Genomic DNA, 19052 nt, shown 5'->3' with positions numbered 1-19052 from the left:
TAATGTATTCATATGTTGCAAATGCATACAGAGATCAGTCACTGAAGAAGAGTTGATAGTTAATTTTATTATGGGTTCATCAATAGTTGTGGACATATAATAATCTCTTTACAATACAACAGAAGATCAGAAGAGCATGACAGACCACTTCAACAGAATCTCATAGTTTAAAAAATCAATAAATAAGAGCATAAATAAAACCAAATACATGTCTTCAACTTAGATATAGATTCATAAGTACTAATATTGTGTCTGCATGCGTCATGAAACACCCTCAATCATTTTTCTGTACAAACACAAGAGATCTGTCGCGGGTACGAGTGGAGTAAATGTACAGAATGACTCTATGAGGCTACTAGACCGTACTGAGGAAAGGCCCGACATAAAAAACAAGGGACTCAGGAAGCACTTTGAAGAGACCTCACACAGACACACATGCACACACGCACACACGGACACACACACACACACACACACACACAGTGCGTCTTCCGTAATGGTATTATATACATATGCAATGCATACAAACTTTATAACAAATAGACTCTCGCACACACACACACACACACACACACACACACACACACACAGTTTGAGTAACAGACCACCATGTCTGGGAGACCCTGATTTTATGGACTACATTTCCCATCTCTTCCTGAGGAAATTAAAGCACACAGAGCCCACCGTTGATTGGGGTTACTTGGGTTTTCAGCAGCATTACATCCAAGGTTGTCCTATATGGAAGGGCTGCCAATTTAAATGAAACAATAAATCATGATGTAAAATCTAATTATTTTTATTTTCAGTTTCTGTGTGCATTATGTATGGCTAAATTTCACCCTAAATTTAAAAATTTTTATCATTCACATTTTTTAAAATGTATGACTACTACCAAAATAAACATTTTTATTTCTGTTGACAAAAAAATGGTCAAGTATAATGCTGGCATTCAAGCTGTCACACATGGACATTTGATGCTAATAAAACAATACTGAAGAAATGGTAGGAATAACAAGATGATTTCATTATATATTAAAAGTCATGACATCATACAGGAAACACAAAAAACTACGTTCATGGTAATGCTTAAGAGTCCGTAAATTGGATTTCCTATGTACATTTTCAATGCTAAAAAACATATTGGTTCTTGCTATTTAAAGCTTCATTGGTCCTTGTCTTATGTATCTCTGATTTTTCTTGATTTGTGTTTTTTTTTGTGTCGTCATATTCATTTTTCTTTTTTTCCTCAATTCTTGATTTGGGGAGGAAGGACAGTACAAGTCTATGGCTATCATAAAGTCTAGTTTGCAATAAAATTTTCATGATTTGGTAAAGTTTCTTCCAATTTAAGAATGTCAAGTTGTTTTGACTTTCAATTTCATCTTCATTATCATCGTTTTATTAATCTTTGATCTTGGAGTAGACTGAATTATTTTTTAAAGAAGTTTTAAATTTTAGCAGTAATTATGCATTTTCAAATATGTTCTTTAATTCTTTAATTGCAATTTTAATTTTGACATAGATCACATGCAAAAAAAAAAAATGTACATGAAATGTGATAAGATTTTTGTTTCAGTATTGGCAGCACTTATCTTCCATAGATTCTACCATTTTGTTTTCATGTTTTTGACACCACAGCCTCAAAGTTTGAACATTCTCCGGCCAGTGGCTCTGTTCTGTTAGTCATCATGTCTGAAGAGTCATCAAGGCTTTTATTTGAGACACTTCCAGAGCCTAGTATACACTAAAGATTCCCAATGTGCACACTCTCCTGCTCCCCCGGTTCACATTCGTGTCATGTTATTCCTGCCCTTCTGTTCCTCCCAAACACACAGACAGAAAGCTTGCTACTGGAACACTAAAGAAATGATTCAGTAAATGGTAAAATAAAAACAAAAAACTCTTTCAGCATCTGTATGGCCCTTTCCTCTTGATAAGAAGGGTATTTCACATTGAATATGGCTCACTGTCATTGTCACTGTCATCATCATTTAAACACAGAGGTAATTAGATCCTGTACAAAATTACACCCCCTCCCCACACACACAACTAATCTTTACAAAAGAAGAAAATAAATATTGAATACTTTCATCAACAACACATCATCATCATCATCATCATCATCATCTTAGAATAGCATGTAGAATCCTGTGAATTCTACTTTTGATTCCCAGATTAGTGCTCTGGAGAAATGAATGGCAGTTATAGAAGAGGTTGTCACAATAAATGTTGGCATAAGTAGTAGGCTAATAGTATAAATGGCCTTATCACAAATAAACAACATGAAGTAGCTCTTAAAAAAGTCATCTTGACCCCAAAGATGTTTCTTTGTCACTGTTGTAACCAGGTCTGGTCCAGCTGTGGAATATGAATTATGGATTTGGAATGTGTTCTCATGGCACTTTAGAACTCTGGTCAGAAACTGTAGCAAGCCGGGCGAACTATTCACCTCTATGACCAAATTTAATCTGCTGTTGGTGTGTTCACCGCAGATGTCTCTGTGCAGTCAAAACTTAATACAAAGTTTGGTGTGCTTTATAATAGCTTCATTGTATTGTTTTGTGTTTTTTTTTGCATGAAGAGGGTACTCCAGCAACTTAGTAGTGCACTTGCATAAAGCTGGGGACTCAGAGGAGACAGATTTTTAAAAAGTGTGCAAAACTGAAGCTGAGATATGACGTTTAGTCCTTAGTGTGTGCCAAGTTCCAAAATACTGGATCCTGCACTTTCCATAATGCAATATCAAAGCTTCTCTTTATTAGACACTTCCTGACTGATAAACACCCATAGCTTTCAAACTCTACAGCTCGGTACAGGCTTTTTCTTATATATTTTAAGTCTTTAAGCCCAAGCTGAGATAACCTCAGTGACACTGTGACATCATCAGGATGATTTTCTGAGACATATTCCAAAGCTAATGACACAGAAGACGTTAATTAATAGAGCTCAAAAAGAGGAGTAAACTGACTTTCATGTGTAAAGTTGCTGGAGTGCCCCTTCAAAGTGACAACAGCAGAAATGATGATATGGCTGAATTTTCATTTTGAGTATCCAAAATACGAAATTTTGTTTCATTCATAGTAACAAAAACAGTGCTCTGATATTACACCATATTAAGCTTGTTATGCAGGCCATGGTGATGGTCTGTATTATTTGTTGAACCACCAAGTAGAAAATAAAAGCACTACAATGTAGTTTCACAAGTTGAATTTTAAGAAGAAATAATTTAAAGTAAGCTAAACATTTAAACTAAGCTAAGTTAAACTAAGCTAAGATTAATCACAATGTAAGAATACCAATAAAACATAGCAGGGGCATATGTTACAGTTCTGTCTAGATTGATTAAATTAATAAGTACTATATTTTTCCTTTGTGTGATTTATGTACAGGAGCAGTAGAAGTGGGCTTCCCATGTCGACAGATGACGTGCAAGGTACACTGGGTGCATTGGTTCTGGGAAGCTGTGTCCACTTTTGCCTGTTATATGCATCGTCTGTTTTCAAAATACAAAACCACTGACCAAGTGCTGGTTTTCGATGACTTTGGGGTGAGGCTGAGTTGGTCAAAGAGCATTTTGATGCTGGATGTATTGCCAACCACCTGCTTTTAATAGTTTGAATGTATTTGTAACATTAAAGGTAAGGGGACATATTGGTAGAAACTGATTGCAATATTCATAACTATGTTTTTATCAGTTTCTAACCACCTGAATCTAAGAATCTTCATCTTTTAATTACCTTAGAATGAGCTCTTTATATCTACACACAGAAGGTCCTCTTCCAGAGTGTGCCATGTTTTTTTCTACAGTAGCCCAGTACAGACAAACCAATCACTGGCTCAAGAAAGGGCCATTAGCATTTTATGTTAGCATGTAGTATATAGCATGTAGTTCTCCTACATACTTGGCACCTGGGGGAAATTTCAGTTTGTTGCAATCTGCAACCTCACCACTAGATGCCACTAAATCCTAAACATTAGACCTTTAAGTATTTATGTTTTCATTCTTTAAATTAATCACAAAGTGTTTTAATATCAGCTGCTCTGCTTAGTTTAATGCATCCCTTTAACAGTCCCTCTAGGATTTCACAGATTGGTTTTGGGATTGTGGGATTTGGGATCTAAAGCCATCCCTTTTTAAATAGGAATTCTGAAAATTTGCAGGAAAGCCCACTCAGTCTTCGTTCAGCATTGGCAGTATAAAAACAAAATCAGGGAGTGCAGCAAAATGCCAACCTAAAATGCCTGATGCACGAACTAACACAGCTGCAGCAGCTAATATCCAACACTGAGCTATAAAAAGTCCTCATAATCTTACACCAACTCTGAAATGGCTTGACTCATAAAACCTGTTAATGTTAGGTAACAGTTATCCCTGTCACTGTGTGTGAGACTCTGTCCCAGGTGCAGCAGTGGTCTCACGATAAACAGAGAAAGAGAGAAGCTAAGTTCAACACACTGGGTGCAGTTCTACAATGAAATGAGATTTTATCCATTTTAAATAGTCATATTTGTGGCAGTTGCAGTGATTGGACAAAATTGCAGAATTCCTGGGGTTTGACTCAATAGGCATTCTTTTTTGCCATTACAACACCCTGGATGGACTGCTTTAAAGGTCAAAATCAAAGTTACATTTAGGTTTGTCACTATAAACAAGACAAGAATATTCCACGTTGTATTTTTATCATCCAGCCACACTGTCATTTCTGTTCCTGTCATTCTAATGCACAGGGAAATTAATGATGCATGGACAGTTTGGGTGAAGTTAACTATTTTTCCTACTCAACCAGAGTCACATACACTTTGACACATGAAAACTACCCTCTCACTGGCAAAAACCCAACTTCACTCCAATAATAAATCTCTCATCTTTAGAGATGATCTGTCAACCTTGTCTTGACAGAAGTGCTGATTGTTTCTGTAGATCTCAAGCATTTTAGCTAAGCAGCGGCTCCTGTTCTTTCATATAGCATGCACAGAAAAACGGGGACTCTGGGTAACTAGAAAAAATAGTACAATTCCCCTTGACTTGTATTCCTTTCAGAGTATAGTATAAAATAGAACACAAGAACCAGTTAAAGTAAACCATTAGTACACACTGAGAAGTTAACCCACACACTTTCTTTGTATCTGAGAGCCTGGTCACACTAACATTTATGACAGCAATATTGTCCACTAAATTCATTTCAAATGAAGGGAATTATAATAAGCAGTGGATGTAGTTGTGGCATAAACTGTAAAAATAATGTACGTATCCACCATGACGTCACCCATTGGTTTGTGGACTACTATTTCGAAGCCTCGGATTTGGCATTCAGCACATTCTTACTCCCAGCTCGTCACATATTGCCGCTTGGTCAGTGGACTTTAATGTCTATATATGACGCACTATATATCCTGAGTGCATCTGTTGTTGACTTTCTGGGACGCCATGTCACTTTACGCTTGTTACATGCATTGTGTCTTTTCAAAATACTTTAAAAAACTGAGATTTACATCTAAACACATTGTACATGTTAGAAAACATGTTGAAAATGTGCATAGATTGGGAACTATATTACTGAACTGTGGAGATAGACTGTTTATCACAAATTCTGTGTCCAGGATTTTTTGGGCGGGTATAAAAGCCTGCAGGATGACACAATGGTGCAACCAAATCAAAATGAACATTCTGTTTCAGACTGACAAACACAAAGTTCATTTTCAGGCAGGTCAGTGTCCTTGACTGATGACGACTGATGGTGTTATTAACTAACACCCCCCTCCGGTTATGAAAGCGCCACAAAAGGTTGCCTGTCTTTCATTGGTGTCTGACTTGGAAATCAGTGACCAAGCTGCAGTGTTTGACGACTACAGAATGAGACTGGGTTCTGGCTGTTGGATTTGGATTTTTGAAGCCAGAAGTGACCATATCTGTATGAGAGGGTAGAGCTGTGGAGAAGCAAGGGGTAGATCCAGCTCATAAACTGTGGGGACAGCTTGCAGACAGCGAGACAGCTCAAAATGAAGTTACTGTATGAATGAAGACTATATTCAACTGCCATTCTTATGCACTGTCTAATTAGGACAGTCTATAGTACTGAAACAATGCCTCTATTGTCATTTTGTTCAGGGAGCTTTAAATTAACTCTGGCTCCCTGGAGGCTCTTATTTGGCAACCACTTGATTCCTACTAATGGCTAGAGTCATAGCCCTTTGTGTCCAAAACTGTCTGATGGCTGTCTACACAAAGAGAAACACAGCCTCTGTATTTGTCTTTAAACAGCCAGAGGATCCTCTTATCTGCATCGCTACCAATTTCAAATTAGACTTCTCCAACCTGTAAATCTTGACATGGCCTGTCAAACCATCTATCACTCTAATGAAGAAAAAATGAATTTGAACATCTTAGAATTAGAAATATTAAGTTATTTTTTTAATTGCCCAACTAGAGTAGCTACTTGAGAGATGCCATGACATTAATACTACACTGCACATTCAATTCAGTCTCACTCCTTCTTATAAATTATAGGGTCTTGAGTTAAATAGTAAATCTTTGAGCAGTTCCATAAAGCTCAATTCACTAAATCTATCTCTATCTTCACTAAATATTGCTTAAGTGTAAATGTACCCTGTAAAATACAAATCCAAGAGTGGATGTGCAGATCAAACCAAAAAGGGAGAAAACGTGTGACCTATGCACAGGAGGTGATCATACAAACACCCAACTCAAATCATTTCCCAACAGTATCAGGCATTATTTCCCCAGTAACAGTGTATTTGATCGTATCAGCACTTCATAATTCACTTGATGGCTTTCTATGTTACACAAGCAAGGGTTAAAAGAAAACTGTTTATTTACAACTTAATATTTGTAGTTTTGGTCATCAAAAGCTGAATTGCTAAAATACAGAGGGGGCAACCACACCAGCCATCGGACAGTTTTGAAACAAATCTTTGAATATGTTGTTTTTACAAAACTTGGTTAAAACCTGCCTGGTGGCTCCTGTTTGCAGTGCCCTGTGTAGTCCATGTGAGCTGACTGCTGAGTAAAAAATGATCACAACCAATAAGAATCATGTCCAAACCTATGGAAGTACATCTACATTTGTAAAATAACCAATTTTCCATTAAAATATTGTCTCCATTTTTAGTGTTCACCATAGTGGAAGAAAATACCAGTTGATCGTTACATGAAGTTCCTAACTTCAATGAAGAATAGATGGAGTGTGGAGATCAACAGTGATCATGACGGCCTCTTCTCCAGATGGAAGAGAGAGACTCTGTTTTTATATTACAACAGCCTGCAGTTCATACAGCCACGAGACCTGAAAGAATTACCTGTGAGTGCTGATGTGTTAGTTTGTGTGAGTGTAAACCGTTGTGTGATCCAAGTGTTTTGACACTACTACTCTGTGTGTGTGTGTGTGTGTGTGTGTGTGTGTGTGTAGGACTGTCCATCACCTCTGTACATGTTTGTGTAGTATTACAAGACCCACAGACGAAATCTTCAACATCTACCAAAAGTCAAACCAAGTCCTGTATGATCTGACCAAACCTGAAAGGCTGAATACACTCTGCCACAGTCTTCCTCCAACATTAAAGGTATACTGTACAGGAATTGTCCGGTCCTGTTTGTAAACAGTGTCGCCAGCTAAAGTGAAAGCCAACCCCACATTCACTCTGCTTGGCATATCGCCTCTCTATTTGCGTTTTTTTTGCGCTGTGTCTGCAATTTTCATAGCTTTCTCTTGGATGCATGCTGCTTATGGTTTGGCACCTGCTGCTACCTTTTCATAAAGTCCTAAACTCATCTGTGTGCTCTGCCCAGGAACAACCCATACTCATTCCCAGGACATTAAATACTGATGCTTTGACATGCCGTCTCAGTGTCTCATACCGACGCACAAAGCATCCTTTGTACTTAATTTCCACTAGCTCCAGTGAGGACGTACCCTATTGTGGAATGCACTTGATTGGATAAACGCAGTGCTAGTTGGGCGGTCCTTTTTTTTTTTTTTTTTTGCTTGCCTTTTCAAACAGGAAATAACATGGTGGTCTGTTATTCCATCTAAACATCCACCAAAATGTATGTCTGGAAACATTTGAGATTCAGAAATGGGCAATGCCATTTCTGAATCTTGTTTAATTTTAGAACTACATCGCCTAGTTTGACAGCTTGGTTCAATTTTCACAAACCATCTGCACTGTGCTGGACGGACTCACTTGCATGAAATTGAATCTAGTCTACTTCATGCAAACACAGACCACAAAACACATTGCAACCCCGTCTCCAAACTCTCCGCAACACATCCTCTGTCAATGGATCTGGTGCAAATGTGCCGCTAGTGTCTGTATGTGATACACAGCTGTTACCTGTGTGAAACCAACACATTCTCACTCTGACCTCGTCACATATCGAAGTTTCGCCATGGACTTTCCATGTTGAGATATGACCTGCAAAGTACTCTGTTGGTTGTTGATGTTCTGGGACGCCATGTGAAGTTATGCGTGTTACATGCATTGTAAAGTCTCCCCTTAGAAAATAACTAAAATAAAGGGGAGGTTCAACATCCAGTTGCATTTTTTTCCCAACATCATAGATAAGAAAATGCACACGGTATGATAATCCTAACTTATAAATCACAGTATACCTTGAAACTGGTATATTGCTGCAACCCTATGCACTATGCTGGTACAACACCGCAAATTTACGTTTTTTACCTTAAACAACAAACGCAGGTCGTAACAGTTAGTTGGGTTTAGGATGAAAGAACAGGGTTTGGCTTTACATTCATACGGGAAGTGAACACTGGCTTCCCTGGTGGAGGTCGGTGGTTGCTGGACCCATCTACCACGCCTCTCACGTTTCACCCTTTTCATTTACTTTGTTGCCTGGCCGCGTTTCACCCTGACAGCGCAGGGTACCGTTACAGAATAAAATCTGATGCTGGAAGTCACTGACCAAACGGCGGTATTCAACGACTTCAGAGTGAGACTGGGGTTTTGAAACACGATGTAACACATGGTTAACATTGTCATACGGTACCCCTCCACCACCCTTTCCACCCACTATACAAAGAGTTGTTTGCTTGATTTATAGCATGTCCATTGTTCGCATCTTCTACATTGAAATTAGTTTGAGGCATCTCATATGCATCTCATAGAGACACTGAAGGGTGCCTTCAGTTTTGGCGTCACACACCGAGGGGGCATGACAAAGCATATGTATATGATGACCTGGGAATGAAAACAGGCCGCCAAGAAGACTTGACAACAGCAAAATAAGAAAATTTAGGCAAAGGGCAGAGTCTCTGCAGATAAATACACTGCCACACACTAAGAGTGGGTCATAAGTAATGATTGAGAAGGATTACTTTTGTATTGGTCTATACATTGTTTCATAGGAAATCCTGCATTGTACACCTTTAACTAAGTAGCTGACAGAAATCTTGGCACAAAGTCTATTAAGTAGCTGTTTTAGAGCTTGTGACCATATCACATGATCCCCTCAGCAGATGGAGAAGAAGTCCTTCAAATTCCCAGAAAAAAATGAAATAATTTGTATTTTAGTTCAGCTCAGATTTCCGATTATTTTCTCATTGTGGGGTGCACATTTCTATAAAAAACAGTGCAACATAACTGTAGCTGTGGCTTTATAAAAAGTAACAGCTGGTCTCAATTAGTAAAAGTTAGACACATGTATCAAAGACAGTGGTCCAACATGTAAAATCTTGGTTTATTAGAGGTTTGGACAGCTCCTACAGGTCATGGCCAACTGATGCAGACCTGTCTCCTACAAATTATGTTTACATACAACTAATCTGAAACAGCGAATATGTTTTTTTAGGGAAATATAATTATGAGCAAATTCCATTTTCTATTGCAAAATTCTAGCTGCAGAAGTGTTGACAGTGAACGCATCAGCAAAATGTTCTCTGACAACATATTTTATTTGTTTTCCACCAAAATAGGCAGTCATGCAATACATTATCCACTCATAGTGACTAAATAATTATTACTTTTATTAACTTTTTATTAACATTAAACTAAAAATCACCATTTTTCCCTAACCTTAACTAAAGTGTTTTTGTTGCCTAAACCAAACCACTAACAGGATTCTGGACACAAATCTTGAGTCATAGTCCTGCACTTTGTATGTCCACCATCCACCCCAACCAATTCCCTGCAAAACCAGCAAAGTACATAACTGTAGTTAAGAGTAACATTATCTGTGAACATAATCCAGGCTGTTACTATGAATGCAATTTAGTAATATACAGACGTAATTTCTAGGAGACACAGTTGACTGATGCTGAAGGGTACAGTATATTGGGTCTTGTGTGTCTTGGAAAGTCAAATGTACATTGGTTGCTAGGGATGTAACGCAAAGCCAATGTCCATATCTGGGGAGGGGCTGACACTGACATTTTAATTTGTCATGCACTTATAGTTTAGACTTTTTGTTATATAGCCTATAAATGTCATTTGTTTTTAACTCAACACTATTCAGATGTTTTTTCTTCAGCAGCCCTGATGTTTAGGGAGCTGCCCTATCTGTGTCACATATCTGTATTTGTATCTGTATCTGGTTTATATCAGAAGCTGCTAGGAATTTTCTAGTCTGCTTCATTTTTAGCATTAAATACTTTTTAGTGCTATTTATACTCCTCATATATATATCTAAGCTCCCTCAGCCCGTTAGCACACACAGTGGGCATCAATATGTGATTACGAGGTAAACACCTGTGGTACATCACTCAGACTTAATTCTGCACTGCACAACTAATCTGGTCAGAAGTGATGATATGATTCTGAAAAAAAAGAGTGAATCTGATCATTACGAGACAAGATCTGGTGAAGTTATAAGAAGCGCCTTCTTTAATGTCAGCGATATGGACAGCACTGTAAAGAGTGAATTCAGCTGATTACAGCAAGTTGTGTTTAATGTATCTGTGTTATGACTCAGAAGAATATTACTGCACAAATGTACGTTATTCGTATCTGTTCAGACTGCAGGATCTGTGCATATCTTAATTCAGTATTCAGATTTGGTTACACCCCTATAACCTTGGTGTGGACAACCATACATTTGTGTTTGTGTATGCTGTGTTTGTGTGTATTCTGCATGTCAACCCTGTGTGTATCCCTGGTAGTGTCCTCATAGCCTTGTCTGAGCCTCAGGGATATAAATCTCGATGCTGTCAGCGCTCTCCGTAGCTGAGTTTTGCCGTACGGAAGCGGCTCTCTTGGCGGCCATCAGGCGCTTCCTGGCCTCCTGCCGCTGCTTCTCTGAGCTCTCCAGTGAGCGGTCTCTGGCCAGAGGGGGGTGGTGGTGGGGGCCCTTGGGTGGCCTTTTTGGCACTGGAGGTGGAAGCCGCCTCTCCTGGTGGTAGAGGACGGTAGGGGGGGAGGGACATTTCAGGAAAAAGACAGATATGTGTTTGTATGTGTGTATATGTGTGTATGTACCTGTGATACCCATTGTAACTACCACCTATAATGTATCTTTAGTGGCTTTTGGTTTAATGTATGCCTATGCACATGTATGTATAACTGTAAGTAAAGAGGAGGCAAGATGAATCAGACATTCTGTATAGCTAGTTCTTTTTGATCATCCTCCACATTTTTAACATATTGCATCACACGCTGCCTCTGTAATACTGCAGCAACTTCACATGCTGTTGTTTTAAAGCCTTAACTTATTCCCTCCATGTGGTGGTTCACACATTGGTTCTATTTGCTCTATGATATAAACTAAATCTTGGTTGAACAACAATCTATCCACATGGGAACAGCTAAAATCGTACCAATTATACTAATGTATGTTTGTGTGTGACACAGTCTTGTATAGCCTGAGGCTTTCATATACATGCAAGGTAGGTATTTTGGTGTAAATGTAATTCATTGCTTGCAAGTATCCTGTGGTCGGGTCTGTTCCTGCACCTATATTATCTTTTCATTAACCGTGCATACATAAACCAGTGGCACCGGTTTCACTACTATGCTGATGACATAATGTCTTATCTTTCTACTGACACCACAAATGCCATTAAAGGATAATTCTGGTATATTGGGTCCTATTTTCATAATTCATCTATCATTTCTATCAGTTACAAAAACCCTGTAATCAGCATGGTAATTGCTGAGATCTGCCGTTGTTAAAACAAAGTCTGATGGGTCAAGAAACACCAGTGGTCAGCCACTTAGAGAGGTACATGTCTACCGTAAGTACAGGGGGTAAAATCTGAGGCAGGAATTGGGTCCGTAAACTGTGATGACTGTTTGAGTAATCATTTCAGTGTTCTCTCTCTTCCAAATAAGTCCAACTAACCTGGTGATTTGTTTCCAATGTATGATCATCTCCTTGCCCATGTTTCTTGACCTGTCTGACTTATTTTTTTTTACAAATTATTGCCACGTTCCTAGATCTCAGCATTTAACTTGCTGTCATAACTGACAGAAGGAATGAGCCAAAACCAGAAATACAAGATCACAGCCCAGTCGCCAGAAGAAAATGTTCACATTGTACCTCTCTGAAAACCATTGACATGTTACATTTGCAGGTCACATACGTATCATATCAATGTTTCTAAAGTGAGCCTACTTTGTCATCACAAGGTGGAGGGGTTGATTTGACACCTAGGCGAGATGCCTGCCAAGCTGCAGACCACTGCTGACCACTGAGCAAGACCAACAAATAATAAAACCAGTTGGGTTTTAGTGAGGAATTGCTGTGTTTTCAGTGGCTTTTTAGCCTACAAAAGGGTGTTTTTTAGTGACCGGTCACTGTGTTTTTTCCAGTGATGGTAGTGGCATGACAAGTGGTTGTTTTTTACGGAGACATTGCTGCATTTTCTGTGGGGATTATGCCCCCCAAAATCACGTAATTTAAGCCAAAGCATAATATTTTCCTAACCATAACCAAAAGGGTTTGGTGCCTAAACACGTTAACCACAGCATTGTTTAAATGTACATTTTCAATAAATCTGCTACATAATAATGTGCAAATGTAACATATCTATGGTTTGCAGAAACATACAATTCCAACATTTATTCTAGCAATTGGGCTGAAGATCCAAGTTGTAATGTGCCAGATACAAGGACCTAAAAAACTAGATGTCAAAAAATTCCTAGATTTGAAAGTTAAGTATGAGAAAATTCTGATCGCCCCTGAAACTGCTTGTGATCAAAATTCTATATTTCTTAATATTGTCTAGCCATGACACTGCACAGCTAATTCAGAAGACAGCAGCCAGGTTCCTCATGAGAGCCAGGAGACTGAATTAGCTGCTCTGATTTTAGCTTTCGAACCACTGCACCCTGTGACATTCTGTATTCACTTATTTATTTTATTCTCATATTAATTGCTGATTTCAAAATGATACGCTGTACTGAGCTGAGCTTTTGTCCACACAAGTCTGGGATCACTTTAAGATGAACTTGAAGGGTCAGTATGGCCATCTACAGACCAGCCTGAGTACTAATGCTGAATTTCCATATTCCAGTATGTGACTATGCGTTTCCAGATGCGTAGATAGCGAAAGAGTGACCTGCCCTACTTTCCCTCTAATTGGCTAGTACTTGTTGTCTTTGTTGGTTGGGTTTGTTAGATGTAGTCAATAGGAATAACATTGGTTATGGTTAAGGTAAGCCAATCAGAGGCAGAGTAAGGCAGGGTAGGGTGAGTCATGCTTTTGCTATACTAGGAAATGCAAACTTGCACCCAGTGCAGCTCACATTATCTGGACTGGACTGTATCATCACAGCAAACCATTATCATCCTGACCTTCACAATATGGAAGACAAAGGTATCCCAAAAATATTAAAATGCATTACTGGGTGAAAAAGTTAGACTTGTCTCTTCCCTATCGTGTAATAAATCCCTCATGTCATCTTTTAATATTACTTTTGTTTCATGTTAGCAGACTTAACTTTTTACTGGTGTTCTAAACTTGGTTTTAGTTTAATCTCCTCTGAAACTGTTGTGTAAGCAGTGTGCTCTAAGATCTATTTGTGGAGAAGGAATATTCGCCATACTCTGTCCTGTCCATCTATTTTGACTCTGGCAGCTACAACACACACATGAAAAAGCCACACACGGTGAGGTGGCCGTGGGGCGCAGAGGGAAGGAAGGGCAGAAGGAAGCGTGGACATATGGATGGAAAGACAGACATGATGGATCTACGGAGGCCCAGAGGTGTCAAGGCCCTGTGGTGTTGTTGGCATTGCAGTTATGCTGATTGATGCGTGGCTGTTTGCAAGCGCCTTCACTGTCAACACAAAAAAAGCACAAGAAAGAAAAAGACAACAATGAGAGCAAATGAGGAAGCCAGCAGAGTCAATATACACAATGATGCAAAGCCACCACAGAAACTGCTGAAAGAGAGCAACAGAGCAGAAGAAGGACATCTGAAAGAGATTTACAGATACACTTAGAGATATGCAGAAGGAAGAGTATCTGTATCACCACAGACACCAAGTCAGACAAGCATGCACTTAATCTGCACCATCAGAGAAAAGCTGAGCAGCACTGTGAGGCTAAAAACAAGGCTTTCTTTGCTTATGTCATGGTCATGTGTGTAAAGATTGTTAATTGGCCAAGATAAGCGTAAGTGAGTCTATGCAAAACCTAAACTGTCTCCTTGTTCTTTTGCCACATGGATTCACCACCAAACCCCCACTTAAAGGTAGAATAAGAACATATGTGCAGATATGGTACCATTCAGAATGACTGCTGTCACTAATGCAGAGGCATGCTGAGTGCGCAACTAATGTCTGTCATCAATCATCATCAATCAAAACACATTTTTAAAAATGGAGGTAAGCAGAGACATTCACCAAACTGCGTCATTGCGAGTTTTGCAAAATACAACAAAAACAAACTATGGCCATGGAGCAGGCAATGCTTTTTTGTGGTACCTGGATGAACTGTACTGTATATGTCTTTGGCTGATTACAGTGTGGCATCAGTCAGTGTATTCTGTCACTTCAGGCTGAATTCTGATTGGGTGGGTTGTAGCAGCAGTCAAAGCACATTGAGAATATCGCCTGAAATTGGTGACACTTTGAGGCAGGCCTTCTTTGGTCTCAAAAGTTTTAAATCAAAAGCAGGTAAACAACTTAAGATTGGTTCTCTCATGGTTGCTAACTTTAGTCTAAAGCCCCTTTCAGACATGTAATATGTAAGATGTTGATGAGATGCTTCATCTGTCTGTCAAAGTGGTGGCTTTTGGTCAGTCAGAGAGATGTGGATTTTACGTTAAAGTTCCTTACGGCTTTATTTCGGGCATGAGAGTACATTTACGGAAAGTTGGGTTGATTTTCAGTACAAGCTTAATACGCTTTGGTTTTATGCAAACCAGCTGTACCGACATTTGTTATTATGACACGTTTTGGCAAATTAAAAAGTAGCCTACATCAGCAACTTGTGCTAACAGCCTCACAGCGCTAAATCCAACTTACATTTCATTAGTAGCAAGAAGTATGACAACATGATAAACATACTATTATGTTTATAAATGGAATAACGGAACCACTAGTTTCTGACAGGCCATGAACCGAGCACGGCAACATGAAGGAGATCAAATTCCAGTAGAGGAGGGAAGGGGGAGAGCAGCGCACATGGTGTTTAATTACTACAAAGTTTTGTGTTTTTTGGGGTGACGAGATGAGACATAGCAGAATTAGTCTCTCCAAACTGCACCAAAATGGCAACATTTTGGATGTAAAGCCAATGACAGAGGTGTCCTAACTGGCCCAAAACAATGTGGTGCACTGTTTAGAGCTGAACTTTTGTCCAACGGCCTGTTTCTATTCAACATTATCCTCATAGAACGGTTCATATGATATCCTATGAAAATGCAGACACAACAGTTTGTATGATATTCTATAAATTAGTGGCCCACGAATGATGTTATGTCCTTAAAGGGACATTGTGTAGTGTTTTCAGTTGTTTATTGGCAAAAACTGATGTCTGCATTCATAAATATGTCATCATTGGTGCACTATTGCCTCCACCAACAATCTGACTTATTCTCGTAAAAGAGAAGAGAAGATTTGTTTGGACATTGTGCGGGCAAGTCGTCTGGGGGGTTCCATAACGTTTCGCCATCTTGAAAATACATCTGCCAGCAAGGGACATATAGCACTACCAGGGAATAGCCCCGCCTTCGTTCACACGGTTTTGTACACCAATTTCCTATTGAAAGTCCTGGCAGAAAATCTTGAGTTTTGTGACCATCCACCACCCCAACCTGCTTCCTAACTAGACTGCTCGGACCACTTCTTTCTGTACTCCTATGAGCACAATGGTCACGTGAATGCAACTATCCAAGATACGTGGGTTATGTTCGAATTACTGGCTCCTCACCATGTGTGATGTGTGTGAATTTGGTGCATAACTTTTTCGTTGGAAAACCTACAAACAGCAGGTAAAAGAAGCCTGTTCTATTTATTTCTGTCATTTGCTTTGAAAGCACCTCAATGGATGAGGAACAGCTGGTTCATGAAGTTGAAATGGTAATTTATCTAGAAAATACGTCCTAATTTCACCACAAAAACCTAAATAAGGTGGCAGCTGGCCGGTGTGAGATTGGCAGAGAGCTGAAGGTTTCTGGTTTATGACCATCGCTAATAATAACCTCCTTGCTGTTGGCTGTATTGTTTGTCATGTCCAATTAATATCACAATATAAAACACATTTGTCTACACCATAGGAAAATAGCAAGTAGGCTGGTCATCCATCTTTTAAGTGGTTATGTCGTCAGTATGATCTCAAGCGCACAGCTAATAATTACATGGTTTGTTTACATGACGTCAGTGATGCTGATGAGAGCTCTGACATTACTTGATACAATAGTTGGACACTTATTTGCCATTGGGTCAAGGTGTCATGATGTTCCACTTAGAGACGGTTACTGAGTCGAGTGTGACACCCTGTTTACCAATCCGGTCCTATGTATGTCTTAATATCAAACCTGTTTTAAAATGTTTACACCGGCCCAACCCTAGCAGAAAAAGCCACAGTACTTGGTAATATTTAGCACCTGGTGTGTGAGAAAGAACTGAGAGAAAAAGGTGAGTTAGAAATGTTTGAGAGTGCAACAGAGTGCTTTCTGTTCTCTTGCAGGCTGCATCACTGATGTACTTTTGGCATGCAAGCTTTAATTAATGACCATTGTGGGGACACTCATAGCAAACACACCGATACATTTTCACATCATTTTGATTATTTAACATCACAAGAGAGGGAATTCTCCTGCTTGATTTATAATATCTGACAGCACACAGGCACTGAATGACAGGACATTTAGTCTTGTTTGATACTTACTTGCTCACATGCTGTATTTAAAGCGATTCATTGATGTAAAAGTGACCTGGGTGCTTGTTCAGACATGCCGTTAGTTTGCCATCGGATTAATGTAAAGGGATGCATTTCTGAAAGGGGCTTAAGACACTCCACAATCTTAACAGTGTATATTAGGGACCTTAAAATGAACATTTCATGCTGTTACAGTAGCACTGTGTAGTTTTTAGTAAATCTGAAGCTGACTGCCCTAAATATAAAGACCACATTTTGATTATCATTTCACAAAATTTCTTTTTATTTCATGTTAGATACAAGCCAGGTTGGAAATTAACTTTCTGTTCACGGCCTCTGCGACTGGTGAATTCCAATTTCTACCAGCCACTCAATAGATTACCCTTGTTTTTTTGGCTGGTGACTGAAGCAAATCTAGCAACCACTTGCATATTTTACCAGGATTTAGCTGGTGCTAATTTCCAACCATGCTTTTGGGAACAGATTTTTTTCCCTCTGATCCTGGTGAATAATTATCTGACTAACACAATTTGTCTTTCCATTGGGTGTACCTGAATTGATTCCAAAGCACTGGAGTGGAAGCTAGGTGAAAAACAAGACTGTTCAGTTTTAGAGTAAATGAAATTTGGAAAAAGCAGAGCAGTAAAATATCTCTTTGGGTACCAATAAACAGAAGAAATTTCTTGCCAAATGAGACATTCATATAATGACTCACATTCATAATAGCCATGAAGTGAAAGATCTAGCACAATATTAAACCTTCTATTCAGATGATGGTGTTCTCTCTGGACAACCAGTCACCATACTGGAACTTATGTGTGTGTGTGTGTGTTGGTGTGTACCTTTCTTTCAGGGGGATCCAGGGGTCTCCAGTTGTTGGCTCTGAGCTGGTGGAGCTCATCAAACTTGAGGCTGATATTCTCGATTGACAGCTGAAGCATATCCCAAAAACCAGCCAGGTCTGAGGCCACAGGACGAGGGTGGGCTTTGGGGTTCTAGGGACAGCAGAAAAGGAAGAGAAGGAGGAGCAGAAATAGTATCAAAGCTGAAAGCCAGGGAAGAGGAAGATAATAGTTTTAAATAGATTTAAATTAAAAGGTGTAACATCAGTGTAAACAGCTGACTGCATGTTGTCAGTTTGAGAGTTTCAGACTCACCAGATTCTCCTCACACAGCTCCCTGAACTGCTGAAACTTCTGGGACATCAGTAGCTGAGCACTTCCCACAGCACTCCTCATCTTCCCGAGGACTGAGAGCAAACACACAGAACAGAGAAAGAGACTAACCTTCAGTACATCCATCTGTTCTTGAGAAAATGTACAACATGTTCTAAACACATTTTGTGCTGGTGCATTTATTTGTTTATGACTCATACCAACACCATTGCTAGACATGTGACAACAAATACTGATGCTACATTTAGCCATTTTTGACCTTGGGGGCTTTTCTAGGAGCTCAGGAACCATGAGGCACCCTGGTACTTTATCTGGTTGTGGATATACAGTAGGCTTTAATTCCCTTCTCACAAAACAACCCTTCTCCTGAAGTTGAATTTTCGGCAGGGACTATATGGGTGGACTTTGCTGTACTGGCCATACACTAAACACTAAGACTTATTTTTCCATGTTAATATCTGTAATGTTCTTTATAATGCGCTTTGCATTATTGCAGTGTTCACAACATGCACCCAGTGAGGAGACATTTCTTTATATTAAGGGGTTACTAAAAAGGTGGGAAGCCACTGCTCTGTGTG

The 19052-nt window shown here is 39.2% G+C and overlaps 2 protein-coding genes across 9 annotated transcripts in view; one reads left to right on the top strand and one right to left on the bottom strand.

The window, feature by feature from the left end:
- The window catches only part of LOC144465062 (uncharacterized), a 226475-nt gene that overhangs the window by 62514 nt on the left and 144909 nt on the right, over positions 1-19052 (top strand). Inside the window, exons 3-4 of one of the 5 annotated variants that reach the window (XM_078172888.1) lie at positions 3390-3433; positions 7131-7319. The exons of 3 other annotated variants lie outside the window; for them this stretch is intronic. In XM_078172888.1, the coding sequence (XP_078029014.1) occupies positions 3390-3433; positions 7131-7162 (76 nt within the window). In that variant the 3' untranslated portion in view covers positions 7163-7319. The remainder of the gene's footprint in view (positions 1-3389; positions 3434-7130; positions 7320-19052) is intronic. One more of the 5 variants, XR_013492419.1, reaches the window with a different exon arrangement.
- The window catches only part of LOC117272438 (disks large-associated protein 1-like), a 231903-nt gene continuing 212898 nt past the window's right edge, over positions 48-19052 (bottom strand). For 3 of the 4 annotated variants that reach the window (XM_033651367.2, XM_033651369.2, XM_033651370.2), the window contains exons 14-16: positions 18457-18548; positions 18142-18294; positions 48-11362 (exon numbers count right to left, since the gene is read on the bottom strand). In XM_033651367.2, the coding sequence (XP_033507258.2) occupies positions 11138-11362; positions 18142-18294; positions 18457-18548 (470 nt within the window). In that variant the 3' untranslated portion in view covers positions 48-11137. Of the gene's footprint in view, positions 11363-17343; positions 17882-18141; positions 18295-18456; positions 18549-19052 lie in introns of those variants that run through there. The other variant, XM_078172884.1, reaches the window with a different exon arrangement.

The sequence above is a fragment of the Epinephelus lanceolatus genome, chromosome 12 (genome assembly GCF_041903045.1).
Source record: "Epinephelus lanceolatus isolate andai-2023 chromosome 12, ASM4190304v1, whole genome shotgun sequence".
Classification (NCBI taxonomy): Eukaryota; Metazoa; Chordata; class Actinopteri; order Perciformes; family Serranidae; genus Epinephelus; species Epinephelus lanceolatus.
This window is presented reverse-complemented; position numbering and strand designations above follow the sequence as displayed.